The sequence below is a fragment of the Lynx canadensis genome, chromosome C1 (assembly GCF_007474595.2).
Source record: "Lynx canadensis isolate LIC74 chromosome C1, mLynCan4.pri.v2, whole genome shotgun sequence".
Taxonomy (NCBI): Eukaryota; Metazoa; Chordata; class Mammalia; order Carnivora; family Felidae; genus Lynx; species Lynx canadensis.
The window spans coordinates 182,109,681-182,132,713 of NC_044310.1; the positions used below are offsets into that span (position 1 = coordinate 182,109,681).

General features: G+C 34.6%; 1 protein-coding gene across 3 annotated transcripts in view; it reads right to left on the reverse strand.

Annotated features, from left to right (window-relative positions):
• Positions 1 to 1,147: 1,147 nt before the first annotated feature.
• The window catches only part of STK17B (serine/threonine kinase 17b), a 32,712-nt gene continuing 10,826 nt past the window's right edge, over positions 1,148 to 23,033 (reverse strand). For 2 of the 3 annotated variants that reach the window (XM_030328329.2, XM_030328332.1), the window contains exons 3-8: positions 17,450 to 17,662; positions 11,666 to 11,810; positions 9,757 to 9,883; positions 7,297 to 7,345; positions 5,931 to 6,110; positions 1,148 to 4,434 (exon numbers count right to left, since the gene is read on the reverse strand). In XM_030328329.2, the coding sequence (XP_030184189.1) occupies positions 4,152 to 4,434; positions 5,931 to 6,110; positions 7,297 to 7,345; positions 9,757 to 9,883; positions 11,666 to 11,810; positions 17,450 to 17,662 (997 nt within the window). In that variant the 3' untranslated portion in view covers positions 1,148 to 4,151. The remainder of the gene's footprint in view (positions 4,435 to 5,930; positions 6,111 to 7,296; positions 7,346 to 9,756; positions 9,884 to 11,665; positions 11,811 to 17,449; positions 17,663 to 23,033) is intronic. The other variant, XM_030328330.2, reaches the window with a different exon arrangement.

Here is a 23,033-nt window from a genome sequence, read left to right on the forward strand (position 1 = left end):
CCCTCTTTATTCATGAACTCCATATTTCTGAACTTACATACTTGCTAAACATACATACTTACACACATACCTTGCTAAAATGTATCTGTAACCCCAAATTAACATGCACAGTACTTTCACAATCATTTGGAGACATGATCAAAGTGGTAAAAAATTTGAGATGCCTGACACGCGTTTCCATCTCAGGGTGAGCAAAGTGATGCTCTTATTTCAACTCTCAAACTGTAAGACAAATGTCCATTTTCTAGTCTATTTAGTGTCATGCCTTCTGCATTTTGGGGCTTTTTGTTGGTATTTAAAATGTCCCAAATCATAATTTTGAAGTGCTCTGTAGTTATGTTCATATAAGCACAGGGCTGCAATGTGCCTTATGTGTTATTAGATGAGCTTCATTCAGGTATGAGTTATAGTGCTGCTGGTGTGAAGTCAATGTTAATGAATCAACAATATATATTAAATAAGATCCTTTTAAATAAAAACCTACATAAAACAAGGTTATGCACTGATTAGTTGGCAAAAATGTTATAAACAGAAGCTTGTAGGAACCTAACCCTGTATTTCCTCTATCAATGTGTTAGTATTCACTGGAATAGAACTACAGTAAGTGATGTGATTGTACCTTAGTACATAATCAGATTATACATTTCTTAAAGAATCCCTTATTCATCTTTTTTAAAAAGTCAATTTATTTAAACTAAAAACAAAGACACAACAGAAACAGTTCACCCATTTCTGGGTAAATAAAAATCCCTTATTCATCCTTATGCAACATGTAGTACACTGCCACTTACTAACATTTTCTGAAAGTATCTAGTTATTACCAGAGAATAGACTTGTTTTCAAATTTACGTGGCTTTTTAACAGACAGGATCTAATAAACACATATGTACTGGAAAGGAGTTCAAAAATGACATGTGTCAAGGCTCGGACCTCCAGGCAAGGAAGTTTGCTTAACAAACTCAGAAATACTTTAAAGCAAAAGACAGTCACAAATGTAAAAAAAGCACTTTTTAATTTTAACCAAAAGGATCAAGTTGATGTATATATATATATACATATATATATGTATATATATATATATATATATATATATATACACACACATACTTTTTTTCTGAAGTATTTATAATAATGTCAGTCAGTATGCTTAAGCAACACAGTTATTTAATGAAAGTTAAGATGGGCAGTTGTAATTTGTGTGAAATTTACAATTAGAATTTAAACTTCTTTAAAGTCTTATAAAATTCTAAATTGATAATAATTCTCCAAATTGGAAGTCAGATAACTTAATTTTAATACAATTTGAAATTAAAGAACAATTGTTTACACAACAACAAATAAAGACAAGTTTCCAAGACAGATATAAAAATCTAAATTCAAAAATAAACAGAAGAAATGTAAACAGTTATAAGATATCAATTTATAAATGTTGTTTAGAGCAAAGCTATTCAAAGTCTGGTCCATGAGCTATTAGCAACCCATCCCAAATGAAAGAAAAAACTTGTGCCAGAATAAAAATGAACTATATCATTAATCAGCTGACTTTTTATAACAAGACTTTCTTTAAGGGAAGCAATGTTTTGATGTACCTTCTGGGACAGGCGCCTAATCTCATTACAGACTGTAGAACACATACTGCTTACTTCTTTAAAGTGCCCCTATAAATTTACTGCTCAGAGTTAACTTGACCGTGGGGAAAAAATTAAAATGACAATTGTAACTGTCATCTGTACTTTATTTTTTAATCCTATCTGTCCAAAAAGCAAAGTTATTAAACTTTATAAACACACCACAATTTAACATTAATTTTCAGATGTGTTTAAGCATTACTGACATCTGGTCACCTCAGAGGGGCTAAGATTCCTGCTTTAATGAGATACATCATCTACTTTTGATATTTGTTTTCAACCTTGGGAGAAAAAGAATAAGAATTGAGTCATTTGTCAACAAGTTCTCCCTAAATACTGGTTTAATTTATTTTCACATTTCAAACAGTGAAAATATTTAAATTAACCTTTATAAAAAAAACTGAATTTGTATGCTGTTTGTGCAACTCCTTGTTGCGTTTTTATAATAAAAATTGCTAGGAAAAAAGTTATGGAAATTTACAACTCTGTGTATTCTAGTAACTAAGGGGCAACAGATGAACTATTTTAAGATTCTTCATATTAAAAGAAAGCTGGCATAAAATATTTTTTAAGAATCAGCTTATAATTTAAAATTCAAACATTTTTTTATTTTTAATTTTTACTATGGCATAATTCCTCTAGAAATTTAAAAATAAAATATGATCTTTTGTAAAAATCCTCTTTCACCAATGGCTTGCTAAATTTTACCTGCATTAGCTTAATACGGAAGGCAAATAACTAGACAATCTACAATTTAGAAAAAACTCATCAGTTTTAGATATACAAGAGCCCAATTTAGCTTCTGCAATGGCTAGTTTATTGAACCAACAAACTATTTCTTAAAGAATTTAAATGTATATTTACATGTCCATAAGAAGAGAGCTCCTTTGGCACCTGAGTTGAACACAATATAGTACAGCAAAGAATCTCTAAGAGAAAGTTGTCTAAAGACTATATATTTTATCTATCTATACATAAATACATACACCTATACATATACACATATACACACACAAGTAGAAATAACTTTTTCTTTAAGGCATGCTAAAGATTTAAAAGGAATTCACCATTTAGTCAAATAAAGTGAACTGATGGCTATTAAAAACAGTTTTAAGTTATTTGGAGTCTTATCAAATTTCAGAAAGTTAAAGACTTTACAGTAATATGTAATTCAAGGGGGGAAAACTCAAGAATTTTTTTTGTCAAAATATAATTTAATTTGATATAGTAACATGATCATGAGGTAATTATCCTAACATGATAATATAACAGAATTTTTGATAGTAACCAGGTGCGAAATCATCAAAGACAACCATAAAAGGAGTAAACTTCCCTTTATTATCACTCAACAGTCACCAGCCACCCTTCTGTCCTTAGACTCTTGCATTGGTTCCAACAAAAGACCATTATAAGGCCACCCTGCAGATGGCCCTCTGCTGGGCCTCATCACTCACTGGAATTTTACCTAAGAACTTTAGAAGAGCATAATGTCATCAGGTTTTATGATCACATCCACCTTGCTGTTGTGGACTCTGGCACTGTGTTAACAGTCTTACTGGTACTGTGATATTTTTTTATGTATACTTTTAGAACTCTGAATGACTGGCTTATATCCTAAGACTTAGAAAACATCTAAAATTCTGTAAGTTGCTGAAATAAGTCAGCATTTTCTTCTACGCTCAATTAATAAATATGTTTGGCCACCCAAAATAGAGCACATGCAGTCTTACTTAAGTATCTTCTACTTCAGAAATTCTGGAAGATGAAAATCCTCTACACTTGTGTACAATCTAAGTCTCCATCTTTCAGTCCTTATTAAATCTGAAGTATGATGAGAGAGGGCAAGACATTTGAGTCAAAAAAAAAAAAAATGATACCATGCTGCTTTTTTTTTTTTCCCTCCAACTTGTATAGAATATCCCTAATTGGGTTTCTAATTTCCCTCTTTGCTCTGGTTAAAGGACTTGTCTCATGTAGCAGATCATATATCCTGGAAATCTTAGGCAGTTTCAAAATATTTGTGATTGAAATATTTTCAAATATAAAATATCCCACATCTATAAAAATAGTAAATATTCTTGCTTAAATTTGACATTGTTATCCTAACAAAATTTTGTCAGTAGAGGCATGTACATAGAACTTACCTCATAGAACCTATTGAATTCAAATGTCTTCGTTTTGTTCAGTTTTATATCAACCATAATATAAACCCGAATCAATGTTTTCCTCACCTGTAAAATATTTTGATAAATCCATTTGAACTTGAATTCTTCAATTAACATGTAAACTCACATGCATAGCTTTATTTTGGTCATATATTTAAATATTTTCTTCTCTGAAGAGTTAGTATCTCAGAACAGGAAACGAAATTATGCTTGTTACTAATAATTTGGCATTAAAACACTTCTATGCAAAAGTGCATTTACAAAATAAACATGCCATAAATGAAGCTACAAACCACAATCTCACATTGGAGTAGATTTCAAATTCCAAATTCAGTCCAGTAAGTCAAAGAGAAAAGTGCTAACACAGCAAATCTGAAACAAGTTCATGGGGATTGGGCAATGAGTTATCAAAGCGAAATCTTTTGGAAACCATGCTGCTATCCTCTGGAATATTCTCTTTGTCTTCTCGATCACTACAGGTTCCATTACAAGAGGATTTAGAAGTTTTGTCTTCAGAGGACCTTAATGAATGATCCTGACTTTGAGAGGAAGTGGAAGATTCTTCAGGGTGAAATAAGTTTCCAAAGTCCCACTGCTGTAGCCAAGAATGAGACAGGCAGATTTCTGCTGTGGGTCTTTTCCTTTGAAAAGAAAGCATCAAGTGAAAATGGAGAACTAAAAATCAAGTTGGAAACATCTGCAGTTTGATACACTATAGACTTATTTTTTTAATTTATTATGAAAATAACACATATTCATAGTATAGAGGGAATAACAATACCAAAATTGTAGTACCTAGAGTTTCTTTAATATTGACATGTGCTGAAAATTCAATTCATCATGGAGCTTACAGGTAAGACTAGACAAAAAGCTTGAGGACATATGTTAAACCTCGCAAGTAAAATTTAGTAAAATTATAAAATTCCTTGGGTTAAAGAGATAAAGACATGAAACTATGAAGGAAAACATGTAATTTATAATCTATTATTCTGTGTTCTTAAAAGCAATATTGTTAAATCTCAAAAATACAGGCTGCTCTTGAATGATGTTTATCCAGTATTTTGAGTTTTTACATTTTGCTTTCTCTTTTGAAAATAATATGGTCAAATATCACAATTTTTCAAAAGTTAGGAAAATACCTATCTATAGTCAGACCTACAACCTTAACACAATCACCATTTCCATTACAACATGTTTTCTTAGTCTTTATCTTCATCTTTTATGATCATTTTATGTTCATTTTTTTCTGATTATAAAGAAGTTAATTTACTCACTATAGAAATTTTTATGTTCGTTTTTTGATTTTAAAAACTTAATGGCTCATTTTAAAATTTTAGAACCTAAGGAAAAAACTATTTAAGAAAATAACCAGAAGCAAAAAGTAATTTTACTACTATACTACTATTAAATAACCATTTATGTCCAAAACACGGCCAGTGAAAATTTGTGTGGATTTGCATTAAGCCAATAAAATAATTAGCAAACCCATGAGTTCTTTTTCCTTAAACTGATAAGAAACTGAATCCTCCAGGAGATTAAGTAAAGGTCAGAGATAAAAGACCTGACAGCAACAAAACCAGGATCCGAGCCCAAGGCATTTTAAAGTAAATGGGGCTGCTCTGGGTAAAGAAATGGGAGGTCAACTTTTTCTTTTCCTGCTCTGAAGTTGCCAATGAGTGAAGTAAGAGTCCTAAACCATGGTTTCAAATCCCCTTCTTTTGCAGGTGGTCAAAGAGCATTTGATTCTTAAACATTTGACAATCAGTAATTTACACTTCCCATATAACTATAATTACTTGACTACAGATTAGTCACAACAAAGTCTATCGCGGCCAGCCACGTGTATTGTAAACCTTCTATTTCTTTTGGGGAATTTCAGGGTTTAGTAGCAGGGTGCGAGAGAAATAACCCAAATCTTCTCTTCACTCCAAAATTTCCTGCTGTATGTTTTGTATTTACCATGTTTGAAGTTATAGATTTGGTATTTAATGATCTCTTATACCACCTCTCTTCCCATTTTATCTGAAACTTGAGAGCATACTTCTAATAATTTTATACTGTTTTAGAATATATCTTTCTTAACAGACATAGGATTCATTTTGTAATTGTACTTAAACACATTAATGTTATAACTTACTCTGGATTTTTTACTAAAAGCCTCTGGATAAAGTCTGTGGCCAGCTGTGAAACCGATGAAAATGTTTCTTCTGAATAATCTACATTAACTTGAGAAATATTGAGGTATGTTTCTTGATTATCTTCTCCCACAAATGGAGATGTATGAGTTAACAACATATATGCTATTATGCCAATATTCCTGAAAAACAAAGAAGGGAGAAGAGGGGAATTTAAAACATATGTTAATCTGAAAACATTTATATAAAGTAAAATTGATACTTGGCAGATTCCTGTCCTCAGAACTTGTAAACTATAGACTTTAAATTGCTTTTCAAATTTCCTATATTATTAAAACTAACATAACTGTGTTATCTCAAAGTCTGCCTCACAGAAAAAGAATATAAGGGGAATATACATGTTACATAATTATAAATATAATGTATCAAATATATAGCATGATATCTATAGTCTGCCCTTCATTCAGACACCCTTATTGAGTACACAAAGCTGCTCAAAGGGGAGCATTTCCTAAATGGTACTCAAAGACATATTAATGATCTGTGCGACATAAACAGAAGTTCTGTGCAAACAGAGTCTGCAAGTTTAGCAAAGTACAAAATTGGATAGGTGGATTTTTTTTCATTGCAAGTCTTTTCAAAGCCTTAAACACATTGACGAGAAGTCTGATGCACAGGAGGCAGAAAAAGACAACACATACAGTGCATGTTTCCCACTTATTTAGCCGTAGGACCTTTTTTCCTTGGCAAGCCCATTACAGTTCCATGGAACACAGGGAACAAGTCTAAACTCTTCCACTTGGACTATGGAGTCAGACCCCCACCATGTTCCCAGCTAAAGTTCTAGTATCAATTCCCGTTCTACTCCTTATGACATCTGATATTCAAAATATGATTTTGCTTGCCACAGAAACTCACAATGCCCTAGAAATATAATCTCCTAAAACTAAACTTTTGTATAAACCTGACTTCATTTTCTCCATACCAAATACCTTTCCAGTTCATTTAGACCTAGATTAGGTATCTCCCATCTGGTGCTTGTCTACTGTTTCCTCCATGCTCATTAAGTATTTTACCTTATTACAGAACATATCACACAGTACTGCAACTATTTTCGTTTTTTATTAGACCGAGTCTTCCTTCAGGAAAGGGATCTTCCTATTTATTTCTATACTTTTGGCTCAGAGCCAAAGTATTACTTAAAAAGAATGTACAGGTAAATGCCTTCTTGTGGCACAGTAATGATACTTCAAAAAAATCTTTTATAGAAAGCCTTATTATTTACATTTCTTTGGAATCAAAGAAACCCAGAATATATATTCTACCAAACTTTTAATGAAAGCATTTAGGTAACTAACAAAATCTTACCACATATCTGTTGCTGTAGTAATAGGATCATAGTTCAGGATTTCTGGAGCTGAAAGCAAAGATAAAATTCAAATTCAATACTGACAAATTTAAAAACATGAAAATTATTTTACAATAATTACATATATTTAGTATATATATGTAAAATTATAATATATATTATATATAATTATAATAATAAAACTGCTTTAATTTTAAAGAATAATATCAAGTTGATAGAAATTTAGTATAGTATTAATTATCCTGTGATTGGACATTTAAACATATCTAATGTTGAGCAAATTATATATATACTCAGAAGGTTCAAAAGCACAAATAATATTCTTGGAATAACCAGTAGCTATGGAGGAATGTTTTTATAATCATTAAATCAATCTCAGGAAAAACAATTATGAAGAAGTAAAATTTTAGGCACTGGAATCTTTAAAAATTGTAGTTTGATTACTCTGTTAAGAATTAGTTTGTGGGGCGCCTGGGTGGCGCAGTCGGTTAAGCGTCCGACTTCAGCCAGGTCACGATCTCGCAGTCCGTGAGTTCGAGCCCCGCGTCAGGCTCTGGGCTGATGGCTCAGAGCCTGGAGCCTGCTTCCGATTCTGTGTCTCCCTCTCTCTCTGCCCCTCCCCCGTTCATGCTCTGTCTCTCTCTGTCCCAAAAATAAATAAACGTTGAAAAAAAAAATTAAAAAAAAAAAAAAAAAAAAAAAAAAAGAATTAGTTTGTGTTGGGGCGCCTGGGTGGCGCAGTCGGTTAAGCGTCCGACTTCAGCCAGGTCACGATCTCGCGGTCCGTGAGTTCGAGCCCCGCGTCAGGCTCTGGGCTGATGGCTCAGAGCCTGGAGCCTGTTTCCGATTCTGTGTCTCCCTCTCTCTCTGCCCCTCCCCCGTTCATGCTCTGTCTCTCTCTGTCCCAAAAATAAATAAACGTTGAAAAAAAAAAAATTTTAAAGAATTAGTTTGTGTTATTTTATTATACTGATTTAAGTTTTTCTTTTCAGAGTAAAGAGAATCACATATATTTACAACAACATTATGAGTAAATTATGCATTCTGGAAGGGCTTTACATTTTCAAGTAGATTAAATATCCCTATTAGACTATCAAAAACCTAATTTCCTATGTAATTAACTTCCCATCATCTCCTTCCCTGCCAACTTTTTAAGTGCAAAATCAATTCTCTATATCTTGTGATTATCATAAATTTCAAATTAGTAGAGGCCAAACTAGGATTTATGCTTGAATAATAACTTTGCTTCACAAAAATTATTTCCTAAAGCCTAACATTTTTATTAATAAAGACTTTGAGTCATATATTTGTCTGTCCATCACACAACGTACCACCCTATACATACTTCTGTGAGCTGTGTTATCTATAATTACAATCATTTATTCTAGGACACTATTGTCCCTATTTGCATTCAAAAGTTAGTAATTTGTTTTGTTTTCATTTGGGGAAAGTCAGCTGCCTTGCTGAGTCGCACTTGTTCTGTGTAGTGGTATCTTTTCAATACTTGCATGGGGGTATCAATATAAGCAACAACAAAAAAGTGCAAAAAGATGAATTTTATAAATTAAAATACTTTAAATTTATGTGCTGCTTCATATAACTTAAATTTTTTTCATGTGCATGATTTTATTTGTTGATATAGTACAATATTCCCAGATTATCTAATCATAGGATCTTTTTTTGACATCCTTTTTCTTCAAAATCCTCCTTTTACAACCCTAGGCAAAACCTCACATTTTTAAGCAGCAGCAACAAAAAGCAAGTAGTCCTGCTAAAAATTCTTGCAAAACTGAAGATGATGTATATTTATAAACAGCTTCAGAGTTGGGACCAGGACAGAAGTAGAAATGACATTTATCCAACACCCAGGCTTCAAAGGTAAAAATGACTGGGCCATGTGACTGCCTGTTTTCCTCTTTTTTCCATTTTCTCCTGTTCCTTAACTTCCCCTTCACCCATTTTTCTTTATGTAATAAACTGTTACACACAAACATTAACTTCTGAATTTACATGTCCAATGTCATGTGAATTGCTGTGAATGTCTCAATGGTCCTACATTCACTAAAGTTCATTTATTGTGTCATAACCAAATTTCAATGCATTAAAATACCTGAATCAAATAAATCCTGGAACTACATGCTCTAAAATATGGCTTTATAGAGATAACATTTATTTATTTTTTTTTTTTTTCAACGTTTTTTATTTATTTTTGGGACAGAGAGAGACAGAGCATGAACGGGGGAGGGGCAGAGAGAGAGGGAGACACAGAATCGGAAACAGGCTCCAGGCTCTGAGCCATCAGCCCAGAGCCTGACGCGGGGCTCGAACTCACGGACCGCGAGATCGTGACCTGGCTGAAGTCGGACGCGTAACCGACTGCGCCACCCAGGCGCCCCTATAGAGATAACATTTAGTTGATAAACCTCAAAATGGTGTATAAAATGAAAGGAATGTCTTACCTAAGTATTCTGGTGTTCCCATAATTTCCCGAAGTTCACATGCATTCCCTATTTTTCGAGACATTCCAAAATCTACAATTTTTATATCTCCAAGAGGGTATATGCTGCTTAATAATATATTCTGTGGCTAAATAAAGCACAATAAAAATTGGTAAGTAATATACAACAATAAAAGAATACTAGTCTCAGATGGGAAGTAAATTAAATGTTTAGCTATTACACATTTCATTAAGTCATTCACCAAACATCTACTGAACTACTAGTTAGCAAAAGCTTTATGCTCAATGATAAATAAAGGTAAAATTATACTCAAAGGATTCTTAGTTTGGATGAAAACAAAGTTAGATGAATATACAGATTGAATGATTATGAGATAAACTGAATAATAAACACAAGATTACTTAATTCTGCCTATTATAAAGTCTAAGAAACTTTTGCTGTAGAGATGATATTTAAGCTGAACCTTACAGAATAAATAGGAGTATTCCGGTTAGAAAGGCACTCTAGGGAACAGCATGAAAGAAAGTATGAAGGAATAAAAAATGTATACTTTTCCAGAAACAGAAAATGGTTCAGTATGATGGTTCTGGGTCTATTAGCTTAGACAATAAGATATATTGATGCATGGAAGGTGTCACCTATTGCTTCCCAGAACCAAGAGACTTTGCTGAAGTCTATTACAAAATTCCTTGCCACAGTCATAACCCAAATAGTTGCCAAGGTGCTGTTCCAAAAGTCTGTGAGAAGAATTCTAAGTCTAACTTCAGGAAAACCCAATGCTTGTTTATTATTAAATCAGAGAGACATTAAAGGAGAAGAGGTAAGGGTAATTAGATCTACTGTTGTCAACCACAGGCTTTAGGATATACAAAGCCAGGTTTATTTCCCATCCCCAACCTCAAGTGCTGTGTGGTGTTACGTAATACACTTGGTTTATCCTTAGCAGGAGAAAGACCCAACAGGAAGTTTGTGGGGGCATGATCGTCCTGATATGTACCATATTGTTGTTTTTACAATATCTTATTGGTAGGGGACATGGCAGGGCTGCTAGGTACTTAACACTACCCTCTTCCAGAGGGGGGCCCAACACAGACAAACATGTTTTTTCTTTTGAAAATGGGGTAAGAAAAAGAAAGTCTAGTTTGAGACAAATTTTGAGACAAAGTTTGTACAAGATACCCAAATGGTACCTAATTTGCAGTTGAAGAAAATAATTTGGAATTTAGGAGAGAAGTCTGGGCTATAGGAAAGAGAACTGGGAATCATCATTATGGTGAAAGTGGTAGTGAAGGACAAAGGATCATGCAAAGGGAGACAATATAGAAAGAGAAGAATCCAATATTCAAACAATAAGACACAGATTGATTGAGATTTTGGGTGGCTGTGGAGGAAAGATAAAGAGAAAGGATAATAACGTAAGAGTTTAAAATGGTATTTCAGGGCTTGAGTAAGGGGACTGAATGGTCTGGGGGGCAAAAATGGAGGAGCCAAAAGACTAAACATCTCAAGGGAAAAATGAATGAATATAATGGGAGCAAAGAAACGAGCACTAGAAGGAGGTTATCTTCAGAGATGGAGATTAGAGTATTTTAGAGATGGGGCAGTTTTACAAGATGAGAAATCCAGGATGTAAGAGTGGGATGGTGTACAATGATTGAAGAATTAGAACAGGGAGGAATGATGGTTTTTAAGAGCCCAGTGATTAATTTGATCTGCTCGCACATGCAGTCCTCTCCTCTCTGCCAATACAAAATTAAGTCCATGTAGCACACATACACAAGTGCACCCAGTGCAGTACAGAGAGTCATAATCTGACTGTTGCTTCCTACCAAATCCAGCTTGCAATTATGCATCCCAAGAGCAGAAGGAAAAAAGATGCTGTATTACTTAAAATCATATGGTACATTACCTTTAAATCAAGATGTACAATGTTATTCTGATGTAGATAACATACTCCTTCAAGTATTTGCTTAATGAGTCTGATAATGTCATTTTCAGAAACCATTTCAGCCAGCTCAGGTAAACACAAGTTGAAAATTTCTCCACCTGCAGCACTGAAATAAAATTCAAATAGAAACTTGGAAAATCGTTGACCTAAAAATGACAATTTTTAAATACTGTAAAACTGTTAAGTAAAAGCTATAGCTATCTAGTCTCTCTCTATAGATACATACACTTTTGATTCTCATGACAACTATGTGGGTTATTATTCCCATTTGATTGATGAAGAAACAAGTACAAAGAGGTTAAGCTACTTGTACAAGGTAACATAGTAAATAGGAAACCAGAACCTGAGTCTGTATGATATGGGCAAAAATCTGCATTTTTAACCAGTATCTTGTACTGTAGCTTCCCAAATCTTTATTATTTTTAAAAGAATTGAAAATCTAAACAATGCTGACCAAAGCATAGAAAAAAGTCCCTTGGTTTGGAATCAAATGATATAAATTTAAATCCCAAATCTGCTATTTACCAGCAATATAACTTAGATCAGTCATTTATTTGTCTTTCACCATCTGTAAAACAGAGTCATCACTGAGCTCAATAGATTTTTTTTTTTTAAGAGAGAGTGCAAACAGGGGAGAGGGACAGAAGGAGAGAGAGAGAGAATCCCAAGCAAGTTCCATGCCCAGTGTGGAGCCCAACACAGGGCTTGATCCCAATGACCCTGAGATCATGACCTCAGTCGAAATCGAGTCGGACGCTCAGCCGACCGAGTCACTCTGGCACCCACAGATTTTTTTGGAAGATTAAATCTAAAAAAATGCAAACCCTCCCCCCCCGCCCAGATGGTTATTCAAAAATTTATAAGGTATATTTAAGAACATCTCAAGTAGGGTGACTGGGTGGCTCAGTCGGCTAAGTGTCTGACTTTGCCTCGGGTCATGATCTCATGGTTCATGGGTTCGAGTCCCACATCGGGCTCTGTGCTTCAGAGCCTGAAGCCTGCTTCAGATTCTGTGTCTCCCTCTCTCTCTGCTCCTCCCCGGCTCATGCTCTCTCTCACTTTCACTCTCAAAAATAAATAAACATAAAAAAAATATTAAAAAAAAAGAATATCTCAAGTAAAGCATATTCTATGTGGTAAAACAGGACAGTGTCTAACGTGTAGAAGGTGTTCAATAAAGGTTTGTTGAATGAATGAATGATGGAATAGGCAGTCATTCTTCAGAGCAGCTGAAACTGAAATTCAGAAGTCTCGCTGACTGACAAGAGGAAGAAGCATTTCATATGTATGAGCAGTCATAAGAAGGAAAAGAAAAGGAAAAGAAAAACCTTTGTTTCTGAAGGTATATATTCACAGACCAAAAAATAAAAATAACTTTAAAATATAGGAACGTGCCATAAAAGTAACCAGTTTACGTATAATTTCTATCTTCTATATCCTCTAAATTTAACACAATGCATAGGTATTACTTTTATAACCAGAAGTATCCTAAGGGTTTTTTGTTTGTTTCAGTAACAAAATCAAACAAATATTATGATTGTCAGCCAATCAGATTGTCTCTTCTTTTTAGGTTGGTAAGTTGACCAATGTCTTTTGTAGGATTGCCATTTTTCCCATAAAAGCAGGACACAGGTAGAGCTATGGGAAACGGAAAATTAGGAAGAGGAGCTAAGAGGAGGGAATGAACAGATAACACAAGAAGCAGATTACAGAAGTCAGCAGAAACTAGAATAAATGTAAGCAGTGAGTAGTAGACAAGCAGATGATTTGTTCAAACAAGCCACACAAGAGCAGTGACTAGAGAGGAAAAAATATCTCTATAGAGATAAAAGACACCTATATACCATTATCATTGCCCTGGAAGGCATATTCAGGTACACCTCCTTTTTCTCCATTAGAAGAGTTGTCCTCTGATGGGACATCAACCAACAAATTTAGAAATTTGGAGTGTTTGCCTTCATTCGCGTATGTATTTGTATATATGTTGTGTGTGATAATAGTACTTTAGTAGAAGTACACTGTCATGTAAACCTATGCGTTATACATCTTTCAAAAGGCTAAATAAATGTGGTAAGATGTCAACAATTGGTAAATCAAACTGAAAAGTATGAGTATTGATTATACTGTTCTTTCAACTTCTTTGAAGATTTTAAATTTTGTACCAAAAAAGTCAAGGAAGAAAAATATGTAGGATGACTTGAGGAGGGGATCAGATTGGTAATTGTTATTAGAGTAAAAGATTTCACCGTTCTACTTTCACCACATAAAAATTATGCCACCTTATGAAAATAACTAAGTCTCCCTGGCTACATTTTTACCTTTGAGATTATCTGATGTGACAATGCTACCCAAAAAGTAATAAGAACTAAACCAAATTCTAGTAATAAATTTTAGTAGGTCTTAGTTGATCTAGTAATAAATTATTTCAGGGGTGCTGGGTAGCTCAGTCGGTTCAGCATCTGACTTCGGCTCAGGTCATGATCTCACAGTCCGTGAGTTCAAGCCCCACGTTGGGCTCTCTGTGGACAGCTCAGAGCCTGGAGCCTGCTTCAGATTCTGTGTCTCCCTCTCTCTCTGCCCCTCCCCTGATTACACTCTGTCTCTCTCAAAAATAAGCATTAAAATTTTTTTTTAAATTATTTTAATCCATTTATACATTTAATGAGTGCTTGCTATACACTTCAGCCATAAGGTACAGTTGTGCCCTTATGGAATTCAGTTTACTTGGCAGGGTAAAATGTGTCAAAATTTTCTGATGTATTTTGTTGTTGCTATTTAGATAAATCCCCCAAAGAAAATTTTATGAAAGTACTCAATGCTCCTATGTATTCGTTCTCTAAAACTAGTATTCCATTACTATGTTTGAAAAAGGTTAGCTCCTTTTCACATACTTCAAACGTGCAGTGTCATGCAAGTAGATAACTTTTTTTTTTCTCAAGTTAGTTAACATATAGAGTAGTCTTGGCTTCAGGAGTAGAACCCAGTGATTCATTTCTTACATATGACACCCAGTGCTCATCCCCAAAAGTGACCTCCTTAATGCCCATCACCTATTTAACCCACCCCCCATCCCCCACCCCCATCAACCCTCAGTTTGTTCTCTGTATTTAAGAGTCTCTTATGGTTTGCCTCCCTCTTTTTTATATTTTTTCTTCCCTTCCCCTATGTTCACCTATCAAATTTCTCAAATTCCACATATGAATGGAATCATATGGTATTGGTCTTTCTCTGACTGACTTATTTTGCTTAGCAAAATACCCAAGTAGATAACTTTTTAAAGGTTAGATTAATCTAACAAAAATAATCACAAAATATATGAAAAATGAAATCAGACTGATAGTATCCTGGGCATTTCTGTGATTCTAATTTATTTTGAAGGTGCTATATTATACCTTAGTATGTTGTTTTATGGGAAATGTACATAGTATTAATTCTTTAATAAAATTTTTTTTAATGTTTATTTGAGAGAGAGACAGAGAGCGTGAGCAGAGGAGGAACAGAGAGAGAGAGAGAGAGAGAGAGAAGCCAAAGCAGGCTCTAGGCTCTGAGCTGTTAGCACAGAGCCCAATGTGGGGCTCAAACCCATGAACTGTGACATCATGACCTGAGCTGAAGTCAGATGTTTAACTGACTGAGCCACCCAGGCACCCTCATAGTAGTCATTCTTTTTTTTTTTTTTTTTTAATTTTTTTGACATTTATTTATATTTGAGAGAGAGAGAGAGAGAGAGAGAGAGAGAGTGAGAGAGACAGAGTGTGAGCAGGGGAGGGGCAGAGAGAGAGGGAGACACAGAATCTGAAGCAGGCTCCAGGCTCTGAGCTGTCAGCACAGAGCCTGACGCGGGGCTCGAACCTATGAACCATGAGATCATGACCTGAGCCAAAGTCAGTCACGCAACCAACAGAGCCACCCAGGTGCCCCCATAGTATTCATTCTTTTTTTTAATTAATTTTTTTTTTCAACATTTATTTATTTTCGGGACAGAGAGAGACAGAGCATGAACGGGGGAGGGGCAGAGAGAGAGGGAGACACAGAATCGGAAACAGGCTCCAGGCTCTGAGCCATCAGCCCAGAGCCCGACGCGGGGCTCAAACTCACGGACCGCGAGATCGTGACCTGGCTGAAGTCGGATGCTTAACCGACTGCGCCACCCAGGCGCCCCAGTATTCATTCTTAAATGAACTAATTGCCAGTTTAACATTTTGCAAAATAAGCATTTTCGTATTTATAAGTTGATTCTAGGTAATCAACTTTCCTGGTATAAATACATACTTTTTACAAATATATAAACAAACTTCTTCATCCTTAAAATACCTGAATACTAAAATTAGGCTATATTACTTTTTGTTTTTTATTATTTTAGTTTAGAGAGAGAGAGAAAGGCAGAGAAAGAGCATGAGTGGGAGACAAGGGCAGAGGAAGAGAGAGAGAGAGAGAGACAGAAGAGAGAGAGAGAAAATCTTACGCAGGCTTCATACTCAGCAGAGAGCCCAATATGGGGCTTGAGCCCATGACCCTGGGATCATGCATGACCTGAACCAAAATCAAGAGTTAGAAGCTTAATAGACTGAGCCACCCCTAGGCTACATAATATACTTTTACATTCAAAAAGGCAATGATGCAGGTTAACCACTAAAAAGAATTACTGTATTTATAATGCATTTTTTTCTGAAGTAAATACTTAATCTCTTTAGTTTATTATAAAATAGATTTCTTCTATAAAAAATTATCTTCTATAAAAAATTATCAGATCCTAAAAGCATATTAAACATAAATTTAGCTAACCTTTTCCAACTGTTGTAGATGTTCAAACACATTTTATATACATATAATAAATGTGTCAGACTGTCACTCATAAAGGTACTATTTTAGAGTCACATGTGAATATACTAATTAACCGGCCAGTTGGCTTAACCATGCTCTACCCCATGCTTAATGTGATGAATTGTTGACTATTTGGGTGTTTTCAGTTTTTCACTGAGTTGTGGGAAGAGATATATTTTATTTCTTATTGCTACAATTCCTAACAGTTTTTCACAAGTTACACAATACTAAGTAAATGTGTTTCTTCAACAAACAATGTGACAAGCACACCTTCACCTTCATGCAAATTCACCCTTCTATTCTCCATGAGTCATTCCCTTGGATGTATTTTTCAAATAGATGGATAAATTATATAAATGATTTCAATTCTATTTATCCATCAGGTAGTTCTGCACAAAAACTCTTCGACTTTCTGTGCTATTAGCAATGAAAGTATACTTGTTTCACCACATTCCTCAAGCATTGTGATGTCATTTGGGTTTTTTTGTGTGTACTGTTTAATTAGTTTTTGTGTATATGGGAAAATATTCACATATACACCATGTCTCTCTAATATTTTATCAACAGAAATCTTTACAAGTTTTTTTCCTAAATGTTTATTTTGAGAGAGAGAGAAAGCACATGTGTGTGTGCAAGTGGGGGAGGGGCAGAGAGACTCAGTAAGAGAGAATCCCAAGCAGGCTCCATTCTGTCAGTGTAGAGCCCAATGCAGGGTTTGATCTCATGAACTGTGAGATCGTGACCTGGGCTGAAATTAAAAGTTGGACACCCAACAGACTGAGCCACCCAGGTGCCCCCAAATCTTTATAAGTTCTTGTCATATTTTTATCATTCTTGTTCTTAACATTTCAAGCTATCTTTATCCCACCAATTAAAATAAGTACTACAAATTTATTTAAATTTATTAAAGTATATACTTACTACTCCAATATCAAAATGATTTCACTGGTATTTTCATAGACTTCATGAAGATTAATCACATGAGGGCAAGATTTTGCCAATTCAAGTATGGCAATCTCGTGTAGAATCTCTGCTCGACAATCCTGTCCTCTTCTTCTCTTTTTCAGAAACTTCGCAGCATATTCTTGGCCAGTAGATTTTGATATACACTGTCTAACCACAGCAAATTTTCCTCTGGGGGGAAAATGAGGACAGTCAATTTTAACTTTTCCAAAAAGAACAATATTAACATAACACACAGTTACAACTCCAATTTAGAATTAATCCTTTCAAACAACTATGCCATTAGTTGAGAACTATGTTCTCTTAACTGAATCAAATACTACATATACTTTTATGAAATTTATATTATTATCACAGAAAAATTAAAATGGCAAATGTAAAAACAGGATAAGACATAACTGTATTTGTTCATCACTGTTAATATAATACATTATCATTGTAGGGGAGATCTCATTTGCATTCCAACTCCATGCCATACTCTTGTTATAAATGTTTGTGTTTAAATATCATAACAATCCTATATAGCAATGAAATTGTTTTGCAGAGCCCAGAGAGTATATGTATCTTAGTCTATTTCCAAAGACTGTACCTTTAAAAGGTTACCACACCAACTCTCTAATCAAAACAGCTTCCTTCCAAAATAAAAAATTAAAATTAAAGCAAAAGTGGGTATTTGGCATTTCACTGTATCAGTGTAATCGCTTTGCCTTTCAGCACCATGTCTAACAATCTTTGAAACTTTCTATCACTAATTTAGTAGTTGTTTTTCCAGTAAATCTCTTAATATTGGCCAGTAGTCTATGAAGCCTGTAACAGATAACAGAGGTATATGTATCCTATGGAGAGTATCCAGAGACACTTACTGATCAACTAAGAAAATTAATAGTTATCAATAGCTAAGTACAAATACACCCACTAAGGTCATGTTTATCATTTTAGGAATGAGTAGGTGTTTAGCTCTCTCCAACAGAAGTGCTCAGCATCTCAGCCAAAATTTAAATTTACACTATACTATACACTATAAGCGTATAGTATATAAGTGTATACTATACACTATAAGTGTATAGTTGCCCAAAATCTAATTTCCCAAAGATCGAGAGCTATTTTGAGTATGACTATTTTAAGAAACTAATAAAGGCAACTGACTGCCTACCCAGAAAAATGTACGCATGCCCTTAAACAGAAAGTTTTACATACAATTCCAGAGGGTTTTCAGACTTCAAAGCCCATCTATCGACCTTCTAAACCTGAGTCCACAGGATGCAAGATTAAGAACCTATATCCTAAGGCTCAAACTAACATATGAAGTATAAATAAAGGGTCTTCAGAGAAGAACTTTTGTTCCCTAACTCTTCTTTCTCCAATTTGACTTCTAACACATGTCAGGTGCTTAGCAAGGAAAACCTGGTATTTGGGGTTGGGGAGGGGGGAACAAAATAAATTGCTTGATTGTTATTTTACTTGCTATTCTCAAGGGCCAGGATGACAAGGATTCCTACTCTTTATTTCCCACATTTCTTCAAAACTGGTGCCAGTGAAAAGGACAGGAAACCAAGCTGAAAAAGTATGCTACAATGCCAAAAGAAGTGACCAGGCTATAATTTGACTCTTCTACATTCATCAAAACATACAACTCAATAAATTTGCATGCACAAGCCTGATTCTTGGAAAGAACGTTTCATTTAAGATTTGGCATATATAATTTAAACTAAGGCACTTTCTCACCATATGCAAAAGCAATACAATTCAATGCATTTCAATGAGCATACAAAAAGGTCATCAGTCTTTGTCTTCAAACTACCCTTTATAGATTTTATACTGGATAAATCAAGTCAAACTAAGATTAAATGACTCACGAAACATCATATATGGAATTAGAGTGCCGAGAATTAAACTATGGAATGTGAATTTTTAGCTTTCTCTTCTAATCACTACAAAACAATTCCTCCCTTTAAGATCATTTTTTAAGAAGTGCAACTCACTTCTGCCAATTCTCACTCACATTTAGAAGTGAAAGTGTGTCTAAAACAGAAAGGAAATTTTGAGTTTTATACAGAAATTCACCTTGTAAAACTAAGTAAACAGAAACTAGTTAGCCAAGAAAATTGTCCATGTGAAAAAAAAAAGTTTATACTACCAACTGTGACAATTAAGTTCTGCTGCAATTTTGTAATTACATCTATAAGCCAGAATTTTCTGGAACAAAGCAAAATTAACTGGTAACACTTTTTAACCTCATTGTTTCATGTATTCTTATGAGGCTTTTTTAAACAATCCAGTACAAGAGTGACCAAATGATGCTGGTACTTATTTATTTACCTGTCAGTGCTTACCACTGGGTAAAAGTCCCATGTAGGCAGAGACCCTGTCTGTTCTAATTACTACAGTTGTTATAAACTGTACACTTTGCTAATGCATAACAGGAACTGAAGTATCTGTTGAATGAATGCAAGAGCTATGCACCTACTAGAATACCATACACTGTGCTATTTTCGTTTATATCCTGTACTTAAAGCATTTATATTTTTAAAAGTTATTTGAAATTCCAATAACATTTTACATATATATAAATGTACATGCTATTAAATAAGGTAAATATTCTTACCATATTATCAGATGACTTAGGAAGGAAAGAGTATTTATTTCCTATTCTAAAATGTTAGTTGCAGTTTAGAAGTAACAAAAATAATCTTTTATCATAATTTTCCTGTATCAAACTTAACAGAAATATTTAAGAAAATTAAATACCCTTAACAACAATACTTAATTCATACCCTAAAAAGGCAAAGCTGACTAGATTTCCCAGCAGTGAAAAGTGCTAGTAGTTACCCTTTTGCATTCTAGAATAGAGGATAAAATGTGAAAGGAGGGGGGGAGGGTGAGCCACAAAGGAAGCTGACGTTTATTTCTGCATCTGCCTCACCCTTCTAACCACAAGAAGTCCTAAGAAACCCTGCCTCAGTTGGGGGAGGGGTGGAAAAAAACATACCCAACATGTTAAAAAACAGGAACAATGCAAAGTTTTTTGAGAATAGTCTAAAGCGAACTGTTAACTTTTACATATTTTCTTTTAGTCTGCTAAAGGAAAATAAATTCTTCAGCACTAACATCTTAAAATTAAATTTTAAAAAGTTGATTTAGAAAGATCAACTTGATTTAAAAGACTTTTGTAGTTCACACCACATGCTAGAATTATGTTTACATAGTTCAAAATGTAAAGCTTCAAGAAAAACAGTATTTTGATCTTAATTTTCATTGTGCATTAGTATAGGATATTAAAGTTAGTAGCAATAGTGGAAGAACTTAAAGCAAGTTATTGACAGATGAAAGATCATGATTTCCAACTGATCAAGTTTTACTAATTAGAAATACCAAGGGGCACCTGGATGGCTCAGTTGGTTAAACCTCCCACTTTGGCTCAGGTCATGATCTCATAGTTCCTGGGTTCGAGCTCCACATCAGGCTCTGTGCTGATAGCGCAGAGTTTGGAGCCTGCTTCAGTTTCTGTGTCTTTCTCTCTTTCTTTGCCCCTCCCTGCTCTCTCTCCCAAAAATAAAATAAACATAATTTTTTTTAATAAAAAAAAGAAATATCAAAATTTACCATCTGACTCATTAGCCCATATCAATTCAAAGAAAAATGTTAGGTCTCTTTCATAAAGATATTAGAAGATGGGATATTAGCAATCTGAGTTTGTTTTAATCAGAGTCTATTATGAGTTTTTGCTCTAGAATGTTAAAAAATACACCTGATTCAAGTTCATGCTTGTTATTTATGATAGTACCTCATTTATAAAACAATGTAATTATTAATACTGTCCTCCCCAAAGTTTAGGTTCTACAAATCTCTCAAAGGAAAAAGTATTTTATAGACTTTCTAGCCCCCATAATATCCCTTATTTTGCAAAGTTAACTTAATAAATATATGTACAGTTACTGATCAAAATATAACTTAGAAAAATGGAAAAGATCCCCTTTATTGTGTTTACTGTTCAAAGCTTTTTATATTCAGTTACCTGCTCAAAGCAGTTGCCAAACATCTTTGCAATAGAAGGAAACTTGGAGACATCTAGTCCACCCTCTCAACGAAAAGGAAATCACACAACTAAGTAGATCACACAACTTTAGATCCACAGTAAAGACAGGTCAACTGACGTCCAATTTAATGTGTTTTTTACTAATATACTACATGATGCTATATGACATATATTTGACATGGTTGTTGAAAAAAAAAGAAAGAAGACTCCCAATAGAATCTTAAGCTACCTCAATAAACCTTTACAGCATTCTAGATGTTAAGATATTGACCAAACTGTGTACACTCTGGGCCTCCTCATTTTAAGACTGACAATGAAAAATACAAGAAGTCCAGAAGAAGGTAACTGGATCAAGGAAGGCTGTCTGGAAATTAGGTCACAATATGAGCATTTAAGGAAACTGGCAGTGTTTGGCCATATTCAAATCTCTGAAGAATTTTTACAAGGACATTACATGCAGCTACAAAAGATGAACCACGTCTATTGGGTAGATGTTAGTAGAGTAGAAAACAGAACCTTCTGTGCCTAAGAGGCACCCACAAAATGGAACAGATACATTCTGAGGTAATGAGTTCCCCATCATGGCAGCATTCAAATTAAGGCTGGATAAACAGCTTGTCAGGAAAAGTATAGGAAAGATTGCTGCGTAAATTGTATTAGACCACCACTGACCACCAAAGTCCTTCCAGTGCAAAGATTCTATCACTATTTGATGTGAGATACAGGCAACTAAAAGTAAAACTTACTCCTTCCTGTTATAATGCAAACAGAAATAATTACAGATTTAGAACTAAATAATTTCCTAGAAACATTCTTTTTTTAAGAAAAATTTTTTAATGTTTATGAGAGAGAGAGAGAGAGAGAGAGAGAGAGACAGAACATGAGCGGGGAAGGGCAGAGAGAGAGGGAGACACAGAATCCGAAGCAGGCTCCAGGTTCTGAGCTGTCAGCACAGAGCCTGACATGGGCTCGAACTCACAAACCACAAGATCCTGACCTGAGCTGAAGTCAGACACTCAACTGATTGAGCCACCCAGGTGCCCATTCCAAGAAACATCCTGAAAGGATTTTAAAACTGTATCTTTCAATACACCATTAAAACACCCAGATACTTTTTTTTTTAATTTTTTTTTTCAACGTTTATTTATTTTTGGGACAGAGAGAGACAGAGCATGAACGGGCGAGGGGCAGAGAGAGAGGGAGACACAGAATCGGAAACAGGCTCCAGGCTCTGAGCCATCAGCCCAGAGCCTGACGCGGGGCTCGAACTCACGGACCGCGAGATCGTGACCTGGCTGAAGTCGGACGCTTAACCGACTGCGTCACCCAGGCGCCCCTAAAACACCCAGATACTTTGTACATAAAATTAAATAAATAAATATGCCAGGAATTATGAAAAATGCTTTCATATTTAGTCCTTAGTCTAATGAAGAAGATATTATCATCCTTATTTTGCAAAAGAAAGACTGCATCCAACAACTGATAAGGCTAGGACTTGTTACCCTT